The sequence below is a fragment of the Mustelus asterias genome, unplaced genomic scaffold (genome assembly GCF_964213995.1).
Source record: "Mustelus asterias unplaced genomic scaffold, sMusAst1.hap1.1 HAP1_SCAFFOLD_431, whole genome shotgun sequence".
In the NCBI taxonomy this organism is placed as follows: Eukaryota; Metazoa; Chordata; class Chondrichthyes; order Carcharhiniformes; family Triakidae; genus Mustelus; species Mustelus asterias.
The window spans coordinates 142,810-165,886 of record NW_027590386.1 but is presented as its reverse complement, the minus strand read 5'-3'; the positions used below and the strand labels follow the sequence as shown (position 1 = coordinate 165,886).

Genomic DNA, 23,077 nt, shown 5'->3' with positions numbered 1-23,077 from the left:
ATGAAGCTTTATGAGTTGAGCTTAGGAATAAAAAAAGGGCAGTCACGCTACTAGGAGTATACTACAGACCCCCAAAAAGTGAGAGGGTGATAGAAGAATATATTCTGCCTGCAGGAATAAGAGGAAATAATAGTAGGAGGCTTTATCTCAATATCAACTGGGTTTCAAACATTACAAGGAACATTAAGGGTGAAAATTCATGCACTGTGTCCAGAAACTTTTTTTAAACAATACATGACAAGCCCAACAAGAGAAGATGCAATTCTGATTTTAGTCTTGGGAACTGAAGATGGGCAAGTGAGTAAAGTGACAATGGGTGACTATGTCGGGGACTGTGACTACAGTTCGGTTAGATTTAGTATTATTATGGAAAACGATAGAGATAAATCAGGAGTAAAAGTTTTAAACTGGTGGAAGGCAAATTTTACAAAACTGAGAAGTAGTTTGGTCGCGGTGGACTGCACAATGCTGCGAAAGGATAAACCAGTGGGAAGCACTAATAAGTGAGATCCTTAGGGTACAAAGGCAACATGTCCCCTCCAAACATAAGAATGGTACTGCCAAATCTAGACCCCCATGGTTGTCTAGAAAAATGCAGGGGAAGATTAAACAGGAAAAGAAGGTTTATGATAGTCACAAACACTGAACACTGCAGATGGCCGAGAGGAGTATAGCCAGTAAAAAGTAAAAAAAAGATATAAGGAAATCAAAGAGAGGGTAGGAAAAAATATTAGCGAGCAAGATTAAGGAAAACCCAAAGATGTTTTACCAGTATATAAAAAGCAAAAGGATAGTTAAGGAAAATGTGGGATATCAGAAAAGAAGAAGGGAATTTGTGTGAAGAATCAGAGGACATGGGAAGAGTTTTAATGAATTTTTTGTCTCCATATTCACAAAAAAAGGAATGGTGTAGATATAGTAATCCAAGAGGAACAGTGTGAAATATTGGATAAAATAATCATAACGAAAGAGCAAGTGTTAGTGGAGTTGGAATCCTTGAAAGTGGTGAAGTCGCCAATTAATGGCTGGATGGATTGCTCCCTAGGATGTTGAAGGTCAGAGAAGAAAAGAACAGATGCTCTGAGGGCTATTTTCCAATCTTCACTAGACACAGGGGAGGTGCCGGAGGACTGGAGGAATACAAATGTGGTTCTGTTGTTTAAAAAGGGTACGAAGGAAATGCCAAACAATTCTAGGCCGGTTAGTCTTATTTCAGTGGTGGTAACATTGTTAGAATCAATCCTGAGATCTCGGATAAACTGTCACTTAGAAAGGCATGAACCAATCAGGGATAGTCAGCATGGCTTTGTTAAGGGAAATTCATGCCTCACTAATTTGATTGTATTCTTTGAGGAATTGACAAGGATGAGGGCAGTGCAGTGTATGTTGTGGTACATGGATTTTAGTAAGGCATTTGACAAGGTCCCACATGGTAGACTGGTCAAAAAAACTAAAAGCCCATAGGATACAAGGTAATGTGGCAAATTGGATCCAAAGTTGGCTTGGTAGCAGGAAACAAAGGGTAATGGTCGTTGGCTGCCTTTGCTAATGGAAGGCTGTTTCAAGTGGTGTGCCACAGGGCTTGGTGTTTGTTTTATATATCAATGATTTGGACTTGAACATGGGGGGAGGCACGGTTGAGAAATTTGCAGATGACACAAAAACTGGCTGTGTAGAGGATACCTGTACGTTCCAAAGTTATATAGATAGGTTGGTGGGGTGGTCAGGAAAGTGGCAGATGGAATTCAAGTGTGAGGCAATGTATTTAGGGAAGTCAAATAGTAAAAAGGAATGCGAAGGAATATAATGAGAGGGGTAGAAGAAGTGAGAGATCATGGTGTATAAAGGTAGCAGTACGGGTAGATAAGGTTGTAAAGAAGGCATATGGAATGGTCTCCTGCATTGGCAGCAGTGTGGAATACAGAAGTAGAGATAGAATGATGAAACTGTATAAGACACTGGTGAGGCTATAACTGGAATATTGTTTGATTTGATTTATTATTGTCACGTATTAACCTACAGTGAAAAGTATTGTTTCTTGTGCGCTATACAATGCATACCACTCATAGAGAAGGAAACGAGAGAGTGTAGAATGTAATGTTACAGTCAAGCTAGGGTGTAGAGAAAGATCAACTTAATGCAAGGTAAGTCCATTCAAAGGTCTGACAGCAGCAGGTAAAGAAGCTGTTCTTGAGTCGGCTGGTACGTGACCTCAGACTCTTGAATCTTTTTCCCGATGGAAGAAGTGGAAGAGAGAATGTCTGGGGTGTGTGGGGTCCTTAATTATGCTGGCTGCTTTGCTGAGGCAGCGGGAAGTGTAGACAGAGTCAATGGATGGGAAGCTGGTTTGTGTGATGGATTGGGCTACATTCACAACCTTTTGTAGTTGCAATCTTGGGCAGAGCAGGAGCCATACCAAGCTGTGATACAACCAGAAAGAATGCTTTCTATGGTGCATCTATAAAAGTTGGTGAGAGTCGTAGCTGACATGCCAAATTTCCTTCGTCTTCTGAGAAAGTTGGTGGGGACCAGGACACCTAACATAGAACATAGAAACCCTACAGTACAGAAAGAGGCCATTCGGCCCATTGAGTCTGCACCGAACACAATCCCACCCAGGCCCTACCCCCATATCCCTACATATATACCCACTAATCCCTCTAACCTACGCATCTCAGGACACCAAGGGCAATTTTTAGCATGACCAATCAACCTAACCCGCACATCTTTGGACTGTGGGAGGAAACCGGAGCACCCGGAGGAAACCCACACACACACGAGGAGAATGTGCAAACTCCACACAGACAGTGACCCAAGCCGGGAATCGAACCCAGGTCCCTGGAGCTGTGAAGCAGCAGTGCAAACCACTGTGCTACCGTGCCGCTTGAAAAACGTGAAGCTCTCGACCCTTTCTACTTCGTCCCCATTGATGTCGACAGGGCCATGTTCTTCTTTACGCTTCCTGAAGTCGATGACAATCCCCTTTGTTTTGTTGACATTCAGGGAGAGATTATTGTCGCCGCACCAGTTCACCAGATTCTCTATCTCATTCCTGTACTCCGTCTCGTCATCCGACCCACTATGATGGTGTCGTCAGCAAATTTGAAAATCGAATTGGAGGGGAATTTGGCCACACAGTCATAGAACAAAGAACAAAGAAAATTACAGCACAGGAACAGGCCCTTTGGCCCTCCAAGCCTGCACCGACCATGCTGCCCGACTGAACTAAAACCCCCTACCCTTCTGGGGACCATATCATAGAGTCATAGAGGTTTACAGCATGGAAACAGGCCCTTCGGCCCAACTTGTCCATGCCGCCCTTTTTTTTAAAAACCCCTGAGCTAATCCCAATTGCCCGCATTTGGCCCATATCCCTCTATACCCATCGTAGCCATGTAACTATCTCAATGCTTTTTAAAAGATAAAATTGTACCCGCCTCTACTACTACCTCTGGCAGCTTGTTCCAGACACTCACCACCCTCTGGGTGAAAAAATTGCCCCTCTGGACACTTTTGTATCTCATCTTAAACCTATGCCGTCTAGTTTTAGACTCCCCTACCTTTGGGACTTTCTACCTTGTCTGTGCCCCTCATTATTTTATAGACCTCTATAAGGTCACCCCTGAGCCTCCTACGCTCCAGAGAAAAAAGTCCCAGTCTATTCAGCCACTCCTTATAACTCAATCCATCAAGTCCAGGTAGCATCCTAGTAAATCTTTTCTGCATTCTTTCTAGTTTAATCATATCCTTTCTATAATAGGATGACCAGAATTGCACACAGTATTCCAAGTGTGGCCTTACCAATGTCTTGTACAACTTCAACAAGACGTCCCAGCTCCTGTATTCAGTGTTCTGACCGCTGAAACCAAGTGTGCCGAATGTCTTCTTCACCACTCTGTCCACCTGTGACTCCACTTTCAAGGAACTCTGAACATGTACCCCTCGATCTCTTTGTTCTGTAACTCTCCCCAATGCCCTACCATTAACTGAGTAAGTCCTGCCCTGGGATAAAGGGGGAGGTGGCTAGATGGGTGGAGAACTGGCTTGGTCACAGAAGACAGAGGGTGGTAGTGGAAGGGTCTTTTTTCCGGCTGGATGCCTGTGACTAGTGGTGTTACACAGTAAGAAGTCTCACAACACCAGGTTAAAGTTTTTGGTAGCAAATAAACCTGTTGGACTTTAACCTGGTGTTGTGAGACTTCTTACTGTGTTCACCCCAGTCCAATGCTGGCATCTCCACATCATGACTAGTGGTGTTCCGCAGGGCTCTGTATTGGGACCTCTGCTGTTTGTGATTTATATAACTGATCTGGAAGAAGGTGTAACTGGGGTGATCAGTAAGTTTGCGGACGACACGAAAATGGCTGGACTTGCAGATAGTGAGGAACATTGTCAGAGGCTACAGAAGGATATAGATAGGCTGGAAATTTGGGCAAAGAAATGGCAGATGGAGTTCAATCCAGATAAATGCGAAGTGATGCATTTTGGTAGAACTAACGTAGGGGGGAGCTATACGATAAATGGCAGAACCATAAAGGGTGTAGATACGCAGAGGGACAAAGAACAAAGAACAGTACAGCACAGGAAACAGCCAGCCAGGTCTTAAAGGTACAGACAATGTGGGTGGAGGGAGCATTAAACACAGGTTAAAGAGATGTGTATTGTCTCCAGACAGAACAGCTAGTGAGATTCTGCAAGTCCAGGGGGCAAGCTGTGGGGGTTACTGATAATGTGACATAAATCCAACATCCCGGTTTAGGCCGTCCTCATGTGTGCGGAACCTGGCTATCAGTTTCTGCTCAGCGACTCTGCGTTGTCGTATGTCGTGAAGGCCACCTTGGAGAATGCTTACCCGAAGATCAGAGGCTGAATGCCCGTGACTGCTGAAGTGCTCCCCGACAGGAAGAGAACAGTCTTGCCTGGTGATTGTCGAGCGGTGTTCATTCATCCGTTGTCGTAGTGTCTGCATGGTTTCCCCAATGTACCATGCCTCGGGACATCCTTTCCTGCAGCGGATCAGGTAGACAATGTTGGCCGAGTTGCAAGAGTAGGTACCGTGTACCTGGTAGATGGCGTTCTCACGTGAGATGATGGCATCCGTGTCGATGATCCGGCACGTCTTGCAGAGGTTGCTGTGGCACCCTGCGAAGACCTGGCTGGCTGTAGGGATTCGCATTCTAATCAGTATTCTGTAACTTGATTTTGTGTCTCTGTGCACTGTTTGAGAGCACATTTCCACTCCATCTGACGAAGGAGCAGCGCTCCGAAAGCTTATGGTATTTGCTACCAAATAGACCTGTTGGACTTTAACCTGGTGTTGTGAGACTTCTTACTTTATAGGATGGGGCGTAGAGTATAAAAGTTGGGGTCTGATGTTGCAGTTGCATAGAACGTTGGTTCGGCCGCATTTGGAATACTGTGCCCAGTTCTGGTCGCCACACTACCAGAAGGACATGGAGGCTTTGGAGAGAGTGCAGAGAAGGTTTACCAGGATGTTGCCTGGTATGGAAGGGCTTAGTTATGAGGAGAGATTGGGTAAACTGGGGTTGTTCTCACTGGAAAGACGGAGGATGAGGGGTGACCTAATAGAGGTGTATAAAATTATGAAAGGCATAGATAGGGTGAACGGTGGGAAGCTTTTTCCCAGGTCGGTGCTGACGTTCACAAGGGGTCATAGGTTCAAGATGAGGGGGGGGGAGGTTTAACACGGATATCAGAAGGACGTATTTTACACAGAGGGTGGTGGGGGCCTGGAATGCGCTGCCGGGCAAGGTGGTGGAGGCAGACACACTGGGAACGTTTAAGACTTATCTCGATAGCCACATGGACGGAGTGGGAATGGAGGGATACAAAAGAATGGTCTAGTTTGGACCAGGGAGCGGCGCGGGCTTGGAGTGCCAAAGGGCCTGTTGCTGTGCTGTATTGTTCTTTGTTCTTTGGTTCTAGCTACCAAAATGCATCACCTCGCATTTATCTAAATTAAACTCCATCTGCCCACTGGCCCAATTGATCAAGATCTCGTTGCAATTGGAGACAACGTTCTTCACTGTCCACTATGCCACCATTCTTGGTGTCATCTGCAAACTTACTAACCATGCCCCCTGTATTCTCACCCAAATCATTAATATAAATGATGAATAACAGTGGGCCCAGCACTGATCCTTGAGGTACACGCTGGACAACCTGGCAACCTGTTGGACTTTAACCTGGTGTTGTTAAAACTGTTACTGTGCACACGCTGGTCACAGGCCTCCAGTTTGAAAAACAACACTCTACAACCACCTCTCTACGCCACTTCTGTCAAGAAGCCAATTTTGTATCCATTTAGATACCTCACCCTGGATCCAGTGAGATTTAACTTTATGCAACAACCTACCATGCAGTACCTTGTCAAAGGCCTTGCTAAAGTCCATGTAGACAACATCAACTGCATTGTCCTCATCTACCTTCTTGGTTACCCCTTCAAAAAACTCAATTAAATTTGTGAGACATGATTTTCCACTCACAAAGCCATGCTGACTGTCCCTAATCAGTCCTTGCATCTCTAAACGCCTGTCGATCCTGTCTCTCAAAATACCTTCCAACAATTTACCCACCACAGATGTGAGGCTCACTGGCCTGTAGTCCCAGGCGTTTCCCTGCAGCCCTTTTTAAACAAAGGCACAACATTTGCCACTCTCCAATCTTCAGACACCTCACCCGTGACTATCGATGATTCAAATATCTCGGCTCGGGGACCTGCAATTTCCTCCCTAGCCTCCCACAACGTCCAAGGATATACTTCATCAGGTCCCGGGGATTTATCTACCTTGATGCGCTTTAAGACTTCCAGCACCTCTTTCTCTGTGATATGTACCCTCCTCAAGACAATATGTACACTCCTCAAGACAATATGTACACTTCTCAAGATATCCCTCTATTCCCATCCTATTCATGTATTTGTCCAGACGCCCCTTTAAACTCACTTTTGAATCTGCTTCCACTACCCCACCCCCCGGCAGCGAGTTCCAGGCACCCACCACCCTCTGTGTAAAAGACTTGCTTCGTACATCTCCTTTAAACTTTGCCCCTCGCATCTTAAACCTGTGCCCCCTAGTAATTGACTCTTTCACTCTGGGAAAAAGCTTCTGACTATCCACTCTATCCATGCCCCTCATAATCTTGTCGACTTCTATTAGGTCGCCCCTCAACCTTCGTCATTCCAGTGAGAACAAGCCAAGTTTTGCCAACCTCTCCTCATAGCTAATGCCCTCCATACCAGGCAATATCCTGGTAAATCTTTTCTGTATCTTCTCCAAAGCCTCCACATCTTTCTGGTAGTGTTGCGACCAGAATTGAACACTGTAGGTGAATAGGTGTATAAGGAGTATAATAGGGGGCTGAGAACACAGCCTTGTGGGGCACTGGTGTTGAGGATAGTTTGGATAGGTAACTGGCTATCTAACAGAAGACGGAGGGTGGTGGTAGATGGAAAATTTTCGGACTGGAAACCGGTTACCAGCGGAGTGCCACAGGGATTAGTGCTTGGTCCTCTGCTATTTGTGATTTTTATAAATGACTTGGAGGAGGGGGCTGAAGGGTGGCTCAGTAAATTTGCTGATGACACCAAGATTGGTGGAGTAGTGGATGAGGTGGAGGGCTGTTGTAGGCTGCAAAAAGATATAGATAGGATGCAAAGCTGGGCTGAAAAATGGCAAATGGAGTTTAACCCTGACAAATGCGAGGTGATTCATTTTGGTAGGACAAATTTAAATGTGGATTACAGGGTCAAAGGTTCTGAAGAATGTGGAGGAACAGAGAGATCTTGGGGTTCATATCCATAGATCTCTGAAGGTTGCCACTCAAGTGGATAGAGCCGTGAAGAAGGCGTTCATTAACGTTGGCGTTGTTGGCGTTCATTAACAGGGGGTTTGAGTTTAAGAGCCGTGGGGTTATGCTGCAACTGTACAGGACCTTGGTAAGACCACATTTGCGATATTGTGTGCAGTTCTGGTCACCTCACTATAAGAAGGATGTGGAGACACTGGAAAGAGTGCAAAGGAGATTTACCAGGATGCTGCCTGGTTTGGAGGGTAGGTCTTATGGGGAAAGGTTGAGGGAACTTGGGCTTTTCTCTTTGGAGCGGAGAAGGTTGAGAGGAGACTTGATAGAGGTTTATAAGATGATGAAGGGGATAAATAGAGTGAACGTTCAAAGACTATTTCCTCGGGTTGATGGAGCTATTACAAGGGGGCATAACTATAGGGTTCATGGTGGGAGATATAGGAAGGATGTCCGAGGTAGGTTTTTTACTCAGAGAGTGGTTGGGGTGTGGAATGGACTGCCTGCAGGGATAGTGGAGTCAGAAACTTTAGGAACATTTAAGAAGCTATTGGATAGGCACATGGAGTACTTCGGGATGATAGGGAGGAAATAGCTTGATCTGGGTTTCAGACAAAGCTCGGCACAACAACGTGGGCCGAAGGGCCTGTTCTGTGCTGTACTGTTCTATGTTCTATAATCATGGAGGAGGTGCTGTTGCCTATCCTTACTGATTGTGGACTGTGAGTTAGGAAGTTCAGGATCCAGTCACAGAGGGAGGTGTTGAGGCCCAGGCCACGGAGTTTGGAGATGAGTTTCGTGGGAATAATGGTGTTGAAGGTTGGGCTGTAGTCTGACATCGGTGTCCTTGTTACCGAGGTGTTCCAGGGTTGAGTGCAGGGCCAAGAAGATGGCGTCTGCTGTGGACTTGTTGTGGCGAAAGGCAAACTGTAGTGGATCCAGGTAGTCCGGGAGACTGGAATTGATTTGTGCCACGACTAGCCTTTTGAAGCACTTCATAATGATGGATGTCAGAGCCACTGGCCAATAGTCATTAAGGCACGTTGCTTGGTTTTTCTTAGGTACCGGGATAATGGTCGTCTTCTTGAAGCAGATAGAGACCTGAGATTGTTGTAAAGAGAGGTTGAAGATGTCTGCGAACATTCGCGCCAGCTGATCCGCACAGGATCTGAGTGCATGTCTGGGTTCCCCATCCGGGCCAGTCGCTTTCCGTGGGTTGACCTTCGAGAAAGCTGCTCTGACATCTGCAATGGTGACCCCAGATACAGGTTCATCCAGGGCTTCCAAGCATGCTCTCGCTGAGCTCTTGCTCAAAACGGGCATAGAATGCATTGAGCTCGACAGGGAGGGGTGCGTTGGAGCCCGCGTCTTTTCATGCCTTCATCTTGTAGCTTGTTATGTCTTGCAGACCTTGCCATAATCGGCGGGAGTCTGTGTGGCTAGCCTGGGACTCTAGCTTGGTCCGGTACTGTCTTTTGGCATCTTTGATGGATCTCCTCAGATCGTATCTGGCTTTCTTGTATTGGTCAGTGTTGCCTGACTTGAACACCTCAGACCTGGACTTCAGCAAGCAATGGATATCCCTGTTCATCCATGGTTTCCGGTTGGGAAACACACGGATTTGCTTCTTTGGCACACAGTCTTCTACACACTTACTAATGAAGTCAGTTACTGTAGTGGCATACTCGTTCAGGCTGGTCGCAGAGTTTTTAAATACTGACCAGTCCACTGACTCCAAGCAGCCTCGTAGGCGATCATCCGATTCCTCAGACCAACATTGCATGACTTTCTTTGATGGATTCTCCCGCTTCAGTTTTTGCTTGTCAGCCGGGAGCAGTTGTGTGCAATTCTGGTCACCACATTACAGGAAGGACGTAATCGCTCTGGAAAGAGTTTAGAGAAGATTTATTGGAATGTTGCTAGTGTTGAGGAATTGTAGCAATGAGGAGAGATTGGCGTTTGTTTTCCTTGGAACAGAGAAATCTGAGGGTGATACAAAACTTTGAGGGGTAGAGATAGAGTAGACAAGAGAGTTGGCAGAGAGTTCAAAAACAAGCTAAGTGGCAGAAGGAATAGAGGGGACATAAGGAAAATCTTTTTTTCTGCATAGGGTAGTGGGTGTCTGGAATTCGCTGCTGATTTGGTGGTGGAGGCAGAGACCCAAACTCTTTTTTTAAAAAAATACCTTAAGTGCTGTAAACTGCAGGACTATAGACCATGTGCAGGAAGATGGGATTAGAAAGGGCACCTGGGTGTCTTTGGGTTGGCGTGGACAAGATGGGCTGAATGACCCCCTTCTGTGCTGTATCATTTCTATGGTTCTTATGTTAAGTTGCCAGAGTGGACTGTGCCAGCTGATCTCCGGAGTGGTCAGTGTCTGGAATGGGCCATATAGGCTGATCTCAATTCCTCTGAGTATGAATACTGGTATCAACCTTAGTGTTCCTTGGTTAGAATGATGAATTGTAAACTGTGTGTGTGGAGAATGGGAAATGAAAGGCAATAGAGAGCGATAGATTGTAATGGGTTGAAATTTGGTTAAGGGGAAAGACGGACAGTGAAAGAGAGACAGATTGTAATGGGGACAGGTGGACAGTAATTAAGAAATGGTTTGTAATAGGGCAGGTGGATGGTGTTTTTTAAATTCCTTCATGGGCGTCACTGGCTCGGCTAGCATTTATTGGCCATCCCTAATTTCCCTTGAAAAGATGATGGTGGGGGGATGGACAGTGGCGGGGAGATGGTCTTCTTATAAGAGCCTTCACAGAAGGTACCAAGGTCATTAGTCTGGATATAGCTCATTAAATCAGATATCTGTACCTAGGAGGAAGGGAGTGATCCATGAGTTGGACTATGATAATTTGCAGCCATGATGTATTAAGTTTTCACGCTGATTGGATAATTAAGCAAGTGTAAGGTGATTATGATTGGCTTTAAAAACTGTAACTTTATATGATGCAACCTGAATTTTAATAACCATGGATGGAGATAACTCCTATTCTTCTAATTGGTATATGCTAATTACTTGTAATCGAAGCTGAGACTTTAATTGCCTATGTATTTCTAAATTTTTCACTCTGAATAGTCTGAATGGTTTCATTCAGAGACCTATGGCTTTAGTAAAATTCATCTTGAAACACTCTGTTACTTTGTCTGGCTACTTGACGGGAATGATAGTTTTAAATACAACAAGAAAACCATCGTAACAGCCCCTAACAATGATAATGGAGAGAGATGGATGATAACGGAGAGATGAATGGGAATGGAGGAGTGGATAGTAATGGAGGACTGGACGGGAATGGAGGGATGGATAGTAATGGAGCACAGTATGCTGAATATTTGACAATGGACCAGTATCATTAACATCAGTGAGTGGCTCACAGATTTCATTCTTTACTCTTTGTGTTAGTTAGTGCTGCATGCTCCTTGCATGAATTTAACATTCTGCTGCCTGGTACAGAGAATCTGAATATTACTGAAAAGATAGACATGCTGCTGAAGCTTTTCATTCGGCACTCATCAGGACAAACACAAGAATGACAAATTTTAAACAAACACAACATTTTATACTACAGGAGATATGGAGAAGTACTAATTGGTTGACAAATTTTTGAGGTACTTTAAATATCAGGTCAAGGAATATGTTGCATATTGTTCTGTGCAGTGGCTGCACGAGTGATATTTTCCACTAACTGAATGCTGCCGTCAGTCCAAAAAGACATTCTGCCTACCACACAGCTGAGCAACGCTGTGTATGAATTTCAGTGACGGTGTGTTGCCAGGTACACCAACCGTACATCCCAATTATTGGCTGATCAAATCAAACAGCACGTTCCTTGGTTGGTCATGATAGGCAGCGTACACTAACAAACCCAAAACAAAATGTCTGCTGTTAGAAGTGATCCCTGATTGGACAGCACTTGCTGAATAATCCTGAGTGTGTTATTAGCTACACTAACAAATTTAAAATAATCGGTTGTGCTTGTAACGTGGTTGATTTACACACATTACACAAGTGACACACATTCATGGGCAGGGACACATTCCCTGCAAAGCCTTGCACCTCTTTTAAATTACCCAGGAGCTCGGGGAGCCTTTGGTTCCCCCTTTGTTTTCTCCGTGGCAACACATCAGCCAATCAGAGTTGACTTGCCAGTCAACACCCTCTCCTCCTGTAGTATAAACTGTTGTGATTGTTTGAAATTTGGTGTTCTTGTGTTTGTCCTGAAAAGTGCAGTACATAAAGCTTTGGCAATACATTGCTCTTTTCAGGAATTTAACATTGAGCTGGGCTCCTGTTGCCCTTCACTGGCACATGCTCAGCTTATGGATCAGCATTGTCCCTGGATTCCTACTTCCCATCACTAGCTGTACTGAAGTGCATACGTGTATCTCGGCAAATAGAACTCTGCCCCTAGCCACAATGGTTCCCATTGTTCAGTAGCTGGTCCATACTCTGTGGACTGAGGGGAAGTGGTTCCCATCTGTAGTTGGAATCTGCAGGCCGGGGGGAGTGAGAGTGGAAGTCCCAGTAAGTGTGAAAGTGTAGCTTTTTGATTGTCCTGCTACAGTGGCTCACTGTTAAAGGAGTCTGTCATTTTTAAATAAGTCAGCAATTTGTTTCCTGCTTGGTTTAAATGTAGATTATAAATCCCCCATGTTGCGTTTTCATTCAAATGCTGATTTAATTAATTTCTCACAGTCCCCTCTCCATTACCAGAGTTTCCTTCACTACTGAACTAACTGTTCAATGACACTGATCCACTTTTTGTTTCAACACAGTTAAAGAAAGATGTTTTAACTACATGATATTACTGTGGAATGTTTTCCCATTCCCACACTGGCTGTGTCAAGCACTTTACTGTTAAACTAGATTTAATCACAGATGTTGTACATCCCCCAGTACCTGGAGTCCTAATAAACAGATGTTAGGAACAGTGGTGTATGATACATACTAACTTCAAACGAAGCACTCTGGCATGTACATGTGTACTGTTAGCAAAATTCATCTCTGTCTCATTTTATCTCTCCCTTTATCACTCTCTTCTTACTTCTATCTTCTCACATTCTCTGTCTAACTCTCTCTCATTCTCTTTCTCCATCACTTTTGATTGTCTCTTACTTTCTTTTAAAGGAAAGCTGTTGAAGCTGTTCCTGCCTTCTCTATCTTTTCCATCTGTCTCCATGCTCCATTACTGCTCTGACTGTTACTAACTCTGTGGTTCCTTCCCTTACTACTCACTCGCTCTCTCTCTCTCTCTCACTTTCTCTCTCTCCTTCTCACTCGCTCTCTTGCTCACTCTGGTTACCTGCCTCTAAAAACAATCTCTCACATTTTTATGCTGTCACTCACTCTCTCTCACTCCCACACACTCTTATTCTGTCTCTTTCATTTTGCCCCTCTCTGTCTTCATGTCTGTTTTATATTTTTTCTGCTTCATTCCTTGGCTCGCTCACTCTCTCGCTATCTCTCAATGTTAGTCTCACTCACTCTCTCACACTCTGACTCTTTGTCTCACTGTTAAGCTCTCTCACACCCTTTCATGTACCCTCTCTCCCTCTGTATCTCAATCTTCTCTCCCGCACTCTCGCTCTCTCTTTCTCACTCTGCCACAAATTGTTTCGTTCACTCCCTATCTCTGTCACTCACACTGTGCCCCCATATATTCTCTCTGTCTCATTCACTCTCTGATTTACTTTCTTGACTTCTCTCTCTCTTGCTGTCTCACTCTACTTGAGTATGAAGTGCTGTGACTGACGGTTTCTGTTATGATATCTCTGCCTTGATGCATCGTTGTGTTAAGCCTCCTCCCCCATGCTTCCCACAGTTTATTGGTTGTTAAGTTTGTGGAGTAGCCCACTCTCGGCATCTTGGGCAGCTCAGTAAACATACATTTATGATTCTGAAAGCTGGGCAATGTTTATCATCATAGGCTGCCCAATGTTTCTGGTTGATGAACCCTGGATTGCATGCCTGGTATCTGCTATTGGTCTTGGGATTGCTGCAGACAGTGACACTGTCTCATTCTATTCTTATTTCCCTTGTCATTTCTTCCCCATTTGTTTCCACCCCCCCCTCACATTATTAGATTCTTTCCTTTCCCCTCTTCTTCTGTCCCTCTCACATTCTGCTCCTGTGCTTTGCTTTTCTTTCACCTCTCTTGTTGAAGTTGAGGCCCTTGTTGGAGCTCCACGGCGAAGACCTCTTTCCTTCTGCCATTGCTGTACCCACAACCGAGGTAACGTAAACCAACCCCACCAAGGATTATCATAACAACCTGAGGGTCCTTGGACTCTGAGGCTCAGTACAGTTCCCTTAGACACCTGGTCAAGTGCAAATTCAAACCAAAAACCTGTGCCCGTCGCAAGGGACTGAGTGTTGGTGCGATTATAGCTGGAGCAGGATGAGTTGGGTCAAGAGACCGAAGGTACCAAATTACTGGGGCAGAGATTTAAAGAGGGTTTGAAGCAGTTTCACAGGCCATTGAGAGGGGATAGTTGGGAGAGCTAGTCCAGCAGGCATCCAGACCACAGTCAGTCTGCCCATCCGCATTCCCCTTCCTTCTGCACATTGAGCTCAGGGTGTGCCCATAAAATAACTGTAACCCAGGCTGGTTTTAGTGATCCACTCCCAGAATCCACTCACCTGAGCCACTCTCCAGATTCACTCGCCGGATCCATTCCCAGCTTTCACCTCCAGGATCCACTCCTAGTTCAAGAGATGTCAGTCCACACTGCAAAGTGTGATATATATCTCAGCCTTTGTTTAAAGAGTCACATATTCTGTTAACCTCATCACAAGTAAATAGCAGCGCCCTCAGTGCCCCCTCAATCCAGTCCTCAGCCCCCCCCAATCCTGCCCTCAGCCCCCTCAATCCTGCCGTCAGATCCCCCTCAATCCTGCCCTCAGCGCCCCCCTCAATCCAGCCCACAACCCCCCCACCCTCAATCCTGCCCTCAGATCGTCCTCAATTTTGCCCTCAGGCCCCCCTCAATCCTGCACTCAGGCCCCCTCAATCCCGCCCTCAGCCCCCCTCAAAAGTGCCCTCTGCCGCCCCTCAATCCTGCCCTCAGGCCTCCCTCAATCCCACCCTCAGGCCTCCCTCAATCCCACCCTCAGGCCATCCTCATTCCTGCTCCCAGGCCCCCTCAATCCTGCCTTCAGGCCCCCTTCAATCCTGCCCTCAGAACCTCCTCAATCCTGCCCTCAGACCCTCCTCAATCCTGCCCTCAGGCCCCCCTCAATCCTTCCATCAGGCCCCCCCCTCAATCCTGCCCTCAGGCCTCCCTCAATCCTTCCGTCAGGCCCCCCCTCAATCCTGCCCTCAGGCCCCCCTCAATCCTGCCCTCAGGCCCCCCTCAATCCTGCCTTCAGCCCCCCTCAATCCCGCCCTCAGGCCCCTCCTCAATTCTGCCTTCAGGCCCCCCTCAATCCTGCCCTCAGCCCCCCTCAATCCTGCCCTCAGGCCCCCCTCAATCCTGCCTTCAGGCCCCCCTCAATCCTGCCCTCAGGCCCCCCTCAATCCTGCCCTCAGGCCCCCTCAATCCTGCCTTCAGCCCCCCTCAATCCTGCCCTCAGGCCCCTCCTCAATTCTGCCTTCAGGCCCCCCTCAATCCTGCCCTCAGCCCCCCTCAATCCTGCCCTCAGGCCCCCCTCAATCCTGCCCTCAGGCCCCCCTCAATCCTGCCTTCAGGCCCCCCTCAATCCTGCCCTCAGGCCCCCCTCAATCCTGCCCTCAGGCCCCCCTCAATCCTGCCCTCAGGCCCCCTCAATCCTGCCTTCAGCCCCTCTCAATCCTGCCCTCAGCCCCCCTCAATCCTGCCCTCAGGCCCCCCTCAATCCTGCCCTCAGGCCCCCCTCAATCCTGCCCTCAGGCCCCCTCAATCCTGCCTTCAGGCCCCCCTCAATCCTGCCTTCAGGCCCCCCTCAATCCTGCCTTCAGGCCCCCCTCAATCCTGCCCTCAGGCCCCCTCAATCCTGCCTTCAGCCCCTCTCAATCCTGCCCTCAGCCCCCCTCAATCCTGCCCTCAGGCCCCCTGAATCCTGCCTTCAGCCCCCCTCAATCCTGCCCTCAGGCCCCCCTCAATCCTGCCCTCAAACCCTCCTCAATCCTGCCCTCAAACCCTCCTCAATCCTGCCCTCAGGCCCCCCTCAACCCTGCCCTCAGGCCCCCCTCAATCCTGCCCTCGGGCCCCCCTCAATCCTGCCCTCAGGCCCCCCTCAATCCTGCCCTCAGGCCCCCCTCAACCCTGCCCTCAGGCCCCCCTCAACCCTGCCCTCAGGCCCCCCTCAATCCTGCCCTCGGGCCCCCCTCAATCCTGCCCTCAGGCCCCCCTCAATCCTGCCCTCAGGCCCCCCTCAATCCTGCCCTCAGGCCCCCCTCAATCCTGCCCTCAGGCCCCCCTCAATCCTGCCCTCAGCCCCCCTCAATCCTGCCTTCAGCCCCCCTGAATCCTGCCTTCAGCCCCCCTCAATCCTGCCTTCAGCCCCCCTCAATCCTGCCCTCAGGCCCCCCTCAATCCTGCCCTCAGGCCCCCCTCAATCCTGCCCTCAGGCCCCCCTCAATCCTGCCCTCAGCACCCCTCAATCCTGCCTTCAGCCCCCCTGAATCCTGCCTTCAGCCCCCCTGAATCCTGCCTTCAGCCCCCCTCAATCCTGCCCTCAGGCCCCCCCCCCCAGTCTTGCCCTCAGGCCCCCCCTCAATCCTGCCTTCAGCCCCCCTCAATCCTGCCTTCAGCCCCCCTGAATCCTGCCTTCAGCCCCCCTGAATCCTGCCTTCAGCCCCCCTCAGTCCTGCCCTCCGCCCTCCTCAACCCTGCCCTCCGCCCTCCTCAATCCTGCCTTCAGCCCCCCTCAATCCTGCCCTCAGCCCCCCTCAATCCTGCCCTCAGCCCCCCTCAATCCTGCCCTCAGCCCCCCTCAATCCTGCCCTCACCCCCCCTCAATTCTGCCCTCAGCTCCCCTCAATTCTGCCCTCAGCCCCCCACAATCCTGCCCTCTGGCCCCCCTCAATCCTGCCCTCAGCCCCCCTCAATCCTGCCCTCAGCCCCCCTCAATCCTGCCCTCAGCCCCCCTCAATCCTGCCCTCAGCCCCCCTCAATCCTGCCTTCAGCCCCCCTCAATCCTGCCCTCAGCCCCCCTCAATCCTGCCCTCAGGCTCCCCACAACCCTGCCCTCAGCCCCCCTCAATCCTGCCCTCAGCCCCCCTCAATTCTGCCCTCAGCCCCCCTCAATTCTGACCTCAGCCCCCCTCAATCCTGCCCTCAGCCCCCCTCAATCCTGCCCTCAGCTCCCCCTCAATCCTGCCCTCAGCCCCCCTCAATCCTGCCCTCAGCTCCACCTCAATCCTGCCCTCAGCTCCCCCTCAATCCTGCCCGCAGCCCCCCTCAATCCTGCCCTCAGCTCCCCCTCAATCCTGCCCTCAGCTCCCCCTCAATCCTGCCCTCAGCTCCCCCTCAATCCTGCCCTCAGCTCCCCCTCAATCCTGCCCTCAGCACCCCCTCAATCCTGCCATCTTTCCCCCCTCAATCCTGCTCTCAGTCCCCCCCTCAATCCTGCCCTCAGCTCCCCCTCAGTCCTGCCCTCAGCTCCCCCTCAATCCTGCCCTCAGCTCCCCCTCAATCCTGCCCTCAGCTCCCCCTCAATCCTGCCCTCAGCTCCCCCTCAATCCTGCCCTCAGCTCCCCCTCAATCCTGCCCTCAGCTCCCCCTCAATCCTGCCCTCAGCTCCCCCTCAATCCTGCCCTCAGCTCCCCCTCAATCCTGCCCTCAGCTCCCCCTCAATCCTGCCCTCAGCTCCCCCTCAATCCTGCCCTCAGCTCCCCCTCAATCCTGCCCTCAGCACCCCCTCAATCCTGCCATCTTTCCCCCCTCAATCCTGCTCTCAGTCCCCCCCTCAATCCTGCCCTCAGCTCCCCCTCAATCCTGCCCTCAGCTCCCCCTCAGTCCTGCCCTCAGCTCCCCCTCAATCCTGCCCTCAGCTCCCCCTCAATCCTGCCCTCAGCTCCCCCTCAATCCTGCCCTCAGCTCCCCCTCAATCCTGCCCTCAGCTCCTCCTCAATCCTGCCCTCAGCTCCCCCTCAATCCTGCCCTCAGCTCCCCCTCAATCCTGCCCTCAGCTCCCCCTCAATCCTGCCCTCAGCTCCCCCTCAGTCCTGCTCTCAGTCCCCCCCTCAATCCTGCCCTCAGCTCCTCCTCAATCCTGCCCTCAGCTCCCCCTCAATCCTGCCCTCAGCACCCCCTCAATCCTGCCATCTTTCCCCCCTCAATCCTGCTCTCAGTCCCCCCCTCAATCCTGCCCTCAGCTCCTCCTCAATCCTGCCCTCAGCTCCCCCTCAATCCTGCCCTCAGCACCCCCTCAATCCTGCCATCTTTCCCCCCTCAATCCTGCTCTCAGTCCCCCCCTCAATCCTGCCCTCAGCTCCCCCTCAATCCTGCCCTCAGCTCCCCCTCAGTCCTGCCCTCAGCTCCCCCTCAATCCTGCCCTCAGCTCCCCCTCAATCCTGCCCTCAGCTCCCCCTCAATCCTGCCCTCAGCTCCCCCTCAATCCTGCCCTCAGCTCCTCCTCAATCCTGCCCTCAGCTCCCCCTCAATCCTGCCCTCAGCTCCCCCTCAATCCTGCCCTCAGCTCCTCCTCAATCCTGCCCTCAGCTCCCCCTCAATCCTGCCCTCAGCTCCCCCTCAGTCCTGCTCTCAGTCCCCCCCTCAATCCTGCCCTCAGCTCCCCCTCAATCCTGCCCTCAGGCCCCCTGAATCCTGCCTTCAGCCCCCCTCAATCCTGCCCTCAGGCCCCCCTCAATCCTGCCCTCAAGCCCTCCTCAATCCTGCCCTCAAACCCTCCTCAATCCTGCCCTCAGGCCCTCCTCAACCCTGCCCTCAAGCCCTCCTCAATCCTGCCCTCAAACCCTCCTCAATCCTGCCCTCAGGCCCTCCTCAACCCTGCCTTCAGGCCCTCCTCAATCCCGCCCTCAGCCCCCCTCAATCCTGCCCTCAGGCCCCCCTCAATCCTGCCCTCAGGCCCCCCTCAATCCTGCCTTCAGGCCCCCCTCAATCCTGCCCTCAGGCCCCCCACAACCCTGCACTCAGGCCCCCCACAACCCTGCCCTCAGGCCCCCTCAATCCTGCCTTCAGCCCCCCTCAATCCTGCCTTCAGCCCCCCTCAATCCTGCCCTCAGGCCCCCCACAACCCTGCACTCAGGCCCCCCACAACCCTGCCCTCAGCCCCCCTCAATCCTGCCCTCAGCCCCCCTCAATCCTGCCCTCAGGCCCCCCTCAATCCTGCCCTCAGGCCCCCCTCAATCCTGCCTTCAGCCCCCCTGAATCCTGCCTTCAGCCCCCCTGAATCCTGCCTTCAGCCCCCCTCAATCCTGCCTTCAGCCCCCCTCAATCCTGCCCTCAGGCCCCCCACAACCCTGCACTCAGGCCCCCCACAACCCTGCCCTCAGCCCCCCTCAATCCTGCCCTCAGCCCCCCTCAATCCTGCCCTCAGCTCCCCCTCAATCCTGCCCTCAGCCCCCCTCAATCCTGCCCTCAGCTCCTCCTCAATCCTGCCCTCAGCTCCCCCTCAATCCTGCCCTCAGCTCCCCCTCAATCCTGCCTTCAGCCCCCCTCAATCCTGCCCTCAGCCCCCCTCAATCCTGCCTTCAGCCCCCCTCAATCCTGCCTTCAGCCCCCCTCAATCCTGCCCTCAGGCCCCCCACAACCCTGCCCTCAGGCCCCCCACAACCCTGCCCTCAGGCCCCCCACAACCCTGCCCTCAGCCCCCCTCAATCCTGCCCTCAGCCCCCCTCAATCCTGCCCTCAGCCCCCCTCAATCCTGCCCTCAGCTCCCCCTCAATCCTGCCCTCAGCCCCCCTCAATCCTGCCCTCAGCTCCCCCTCAATCCTGCCCTCAGCTCCCCCTCAATCCTGCCCCCAGCTCCCCCTCAATCCTGCCCTCAGCTCCCCCTCAATCCTGCCCTCAGCTCCCCCTCAATCCTGCCCTCAGCTCCCCCTCAATCCTGCCCTCAGCTCCCCCTCAATCCTGCCCTCAGCTCCCCCTCAATCCTGCCTTCTGCTCCCCCTCAGTCCTGCTCTCAGTCCCCCCCTCAATCCTGCCCTCAGCTCCCCCTCAATCCTGCCCTCAGCTCCCCCTCAATCCTGCCCTCAGCTCCCCCTCAGTCCTGCTCTCAGTCCCCCCCTCAATCCTGCCCTCAGCTCCCCCTCAGTCCTGCCCTCAGCACCCCCTCAATCCTGCCCTCAGCCCCCCTCAATCCTGCCCTCAGCACCCCCTCAATCCTGCCCTCAGCTCCCCCTCAATCCTGCCCTCAGCTCCCCCTCAATCCTGCCCTCAGCTCCTCCTCAATCCTGCCCTCAGCTCCCCCTCAATCCTGCCCTCAGCTCCCCCTCAATCCTGCCCTCAGCTCCCCCTCAGTCCTGCTCTCAGTCCCCCCCTCAATCCTGCCCTCAGCTCCTCCTCAATCCTGCCCTCTTTCCCCCCTCAATCCTGCTCTCAGTCCCCCCCTCAATCCTGCCCTCAATCCTGCCCTCAGCACCCCCTCAATCCTGCCCTCTTTCCCCCCTCAATCCTGCTCTCAGTCCCCCCCTCAATCCTGCCCTCAATCCTGACCTCAGCCCCCATCAATCCTGCCCTCAACCCCGCCAAACCCACCCTCAGCCCCCTGAGCCCTGCCCCCAGCCCCGCCCTCAGCCTCCCCAGCCCAGCCGTCAGCCCCCCAGCAGCATCCTCTGCTCCACCCTCAACCTTCTCTGTACCCCACCTGAGCACCGTCCTGCCTCAACCTCCACCCCGCCCCACATGCAAGAACCTATCCCTGTCTCGACCCCGCTACCCCGCTCTCGACCCCGCTCCCCCACTCTCGACCCCGCTCCCCCGCTCTCGACCCCGCTCCCCCGCTCTCGACCCCCCCCAGCTCTCGACCCCGCCGCCCCGCTCTCGACCCCGCCGCCCCGCTCTCGACCCCGCCGCCCCGCTCTCGACCCCGCTCCCCCGCTCTCGACCCCGCTCTCGACCCCGCCCCCCGCTCTCGACCCCATCCCCCTGCTCTCGACCCCGCCCCCCGCTCTCGACCCCGCCCCGCGCTCTCGACCCCGCCCCGCGCTCTCGACCCCGCCCCATGCTCTGGACCCCGCCCCCCGCTCTGGACCCGCCTCCGGCTCTCGACCCCGCTCCCCCGGCTCTCGACCCCACCCCCGGCTCTCGACCCCGCCCCCGGCTCTCGACCCCGCTCCCGGCTCTCGATCCCGTCCCCGGCTCTCGATCCCGTCCCCCTGCTCTCGACCCCGCCCCACCCACTCTCGGCCCCGCCCCCCACCCTGCCCCCCCCGCTCCCGACCCCGCCCTCCCTGCTCCCGACCCGCCCTGCCCGCTCACGACCCCGTCCCCTCCGCTCTCGACCCTGCCCCCCGCTCTCGACCCCACCCCCCCGCTCTCGACCCCACCCCCCAGCTCTCGACCCCACCCCCCGCTCTCGACCCCACCCCTCCGCTCTCGACCCCACCCCCCCCGCTCTCGACCCCAACCCCCCGCTCTCGACCCCACCCCCCCCGCTCTCGACCCCACCCCCCCGCTCTCGACCCCACCCCCCCCGCTCTCGACCCCCCCCCACTCTCGACCCCACCCCCCCCCACTCTCGACCCCACCCCGCTCTCAACCCCACCCCCCCCGCTCTCGACCCCACCCCTCGCTCTCGACCCCACCCGCCCCGCTCTCGACCCCACCCCCCCGCTCTTGACCCCACCGCTCTCGACCCCACCCCCACCGCTCTCGACCCCACCCCCCCCGCTCTCGACCCCACCCTCCCTCCGCTCTCGACCCCACCCTCCCTCCGCTCTCGACCCCACCCTCCCTCCGCTCTCGACCCCACCCTCCCTCCGCTCTCGACCCCACCCTCCCTCCGCTCTCGACCCCACCCTCCCTCCGCTCTCGACCCCACCCTCCCTCCGCTCTCGACCCCACCCTCCCTCCGCTCTCGACCCCACCCTCCCTCCGCTCTCGACCCCACCCTCCCTCCGCTCTCGACCCCACCCTCCCTCCGCTCTCGACCCCACCCTCCCTCCGCTCTCGACCGCACCCTCCGCTCTCGACCCCACCCTCCCTCCGCTCTCGACCCCACCCTCCCTCCGCTCACGACCCCCCCCGCTCTCGACCCCCCCCCGCTCTCGACCCCACCCCCCCCCGCTCTCGACCCCACCCCCCCCCCGCTCTCGACCCCACCCCCCCGGCTCTCGACCCCACCCCCCCGGATCTCGACCCCACCCCCCCGGTCTCGACCCCACCCCTCCGCTCTCGACCCCACCCCCCGCTCTCGACCCCACCCCCCCCCCGCTCTCGACCCCAATCCCCCTGGCTCTCTACCCCACCCCCCTGGCTCTCGAACCCAACCCCCGCTCTCGACCCCAACCCCCGCTCTCGACCCCACCCCCACGCTCTCGACCCCACCCCCCCCGCTCTCGACCCCATCCCCCCGCTCTCGACCCCACCCCCCCGCTCTCGACCCCACCCCCCCGCTCTCGACCCCACCCCCCCGCTCTCGACCCCGCCCCCCCGCTCTCGACCCCGCCCCCCCGCTCTCGACCCAGCCCCCCCGCTCTCGACCCCGCCCCCCCGCTCTCGACCCCGCCCCCCCGCTCTCGACCCCGCCCCCCCGCTCTCGACCCCGCGTCCCGCTCTCGACCCCGCGTCCCGCTCTCGACCCCGCGTCCCGCTCTCGACCCCGCCCCCCGCTCTCGACCCCGTCCCCCCGCTCTCGACCCCGCCCCCCGCTCTCGACCCCGCCCCCCGCTCCCGACCCCGCCCCCCGCTCCCGACCCCGTCCCCCCGCTCTCAACTCCGCCCCGCGCTCTCGACTCCGCCCCGCGCTCTCGACTCCGCCCCGCGCTCTCGACTCCGCCCCGCGCTCTCGACTCCGCCCCGCGCTCTGGACCCCGCCCCCCCGCTCTCGACCCCACCCCCCCGCTCTCGACCCCAACCCCCCCATCTCAACCCCAACCCCCCCCATCGCAACCCCAACCCCCCCATCGCAACCCCAACCCCCCCATCGCAACCCCAACCCCCCCATCGCAACCCCAACCCCCCCATCGCAACCCCAACCCCCCCCATCACAACCCCAACCCCCCCATCGCAACCCCAACCCCCCCCATCTCAACCCCAACCCCCCCCATCGCAACCCCAACCCCCTCCCCATCGCAACCCCAACCCCCCCCCCCCCATCGCAACCCCAACCCCCCCTTGATAATTTCCTGTAGCACAAACCATG

The 23,077-nt window shown here is 53.9% G+C and overlaps 1 protein-coding gene across 1 annotated transcript in view; it reads left to right on the top strand.

Annotated features, from left to right (window-relative positions):
• The window catches only part of LOC144486703 (F-actin-monooxygenase MICAL3-like), a gene marked incomplete at its 5' end in the record, with an annotated part of 256,125 nt that overhangs the window by 201,338 nt on the left and 31,710 nt on the right, over positions 1 to 23,077 (top strand). The window contains one exon of the mRNA XM_078204702.1: positions 13,992 to 14,060. Coding sequence (XP_078060828.1) covers positions 13,992 to 14,060 — 69 coding nt within the window. The remainder of the gene's footprint in view (positions 1 to 13,991; positions 14,061 to 23,077) is intronic.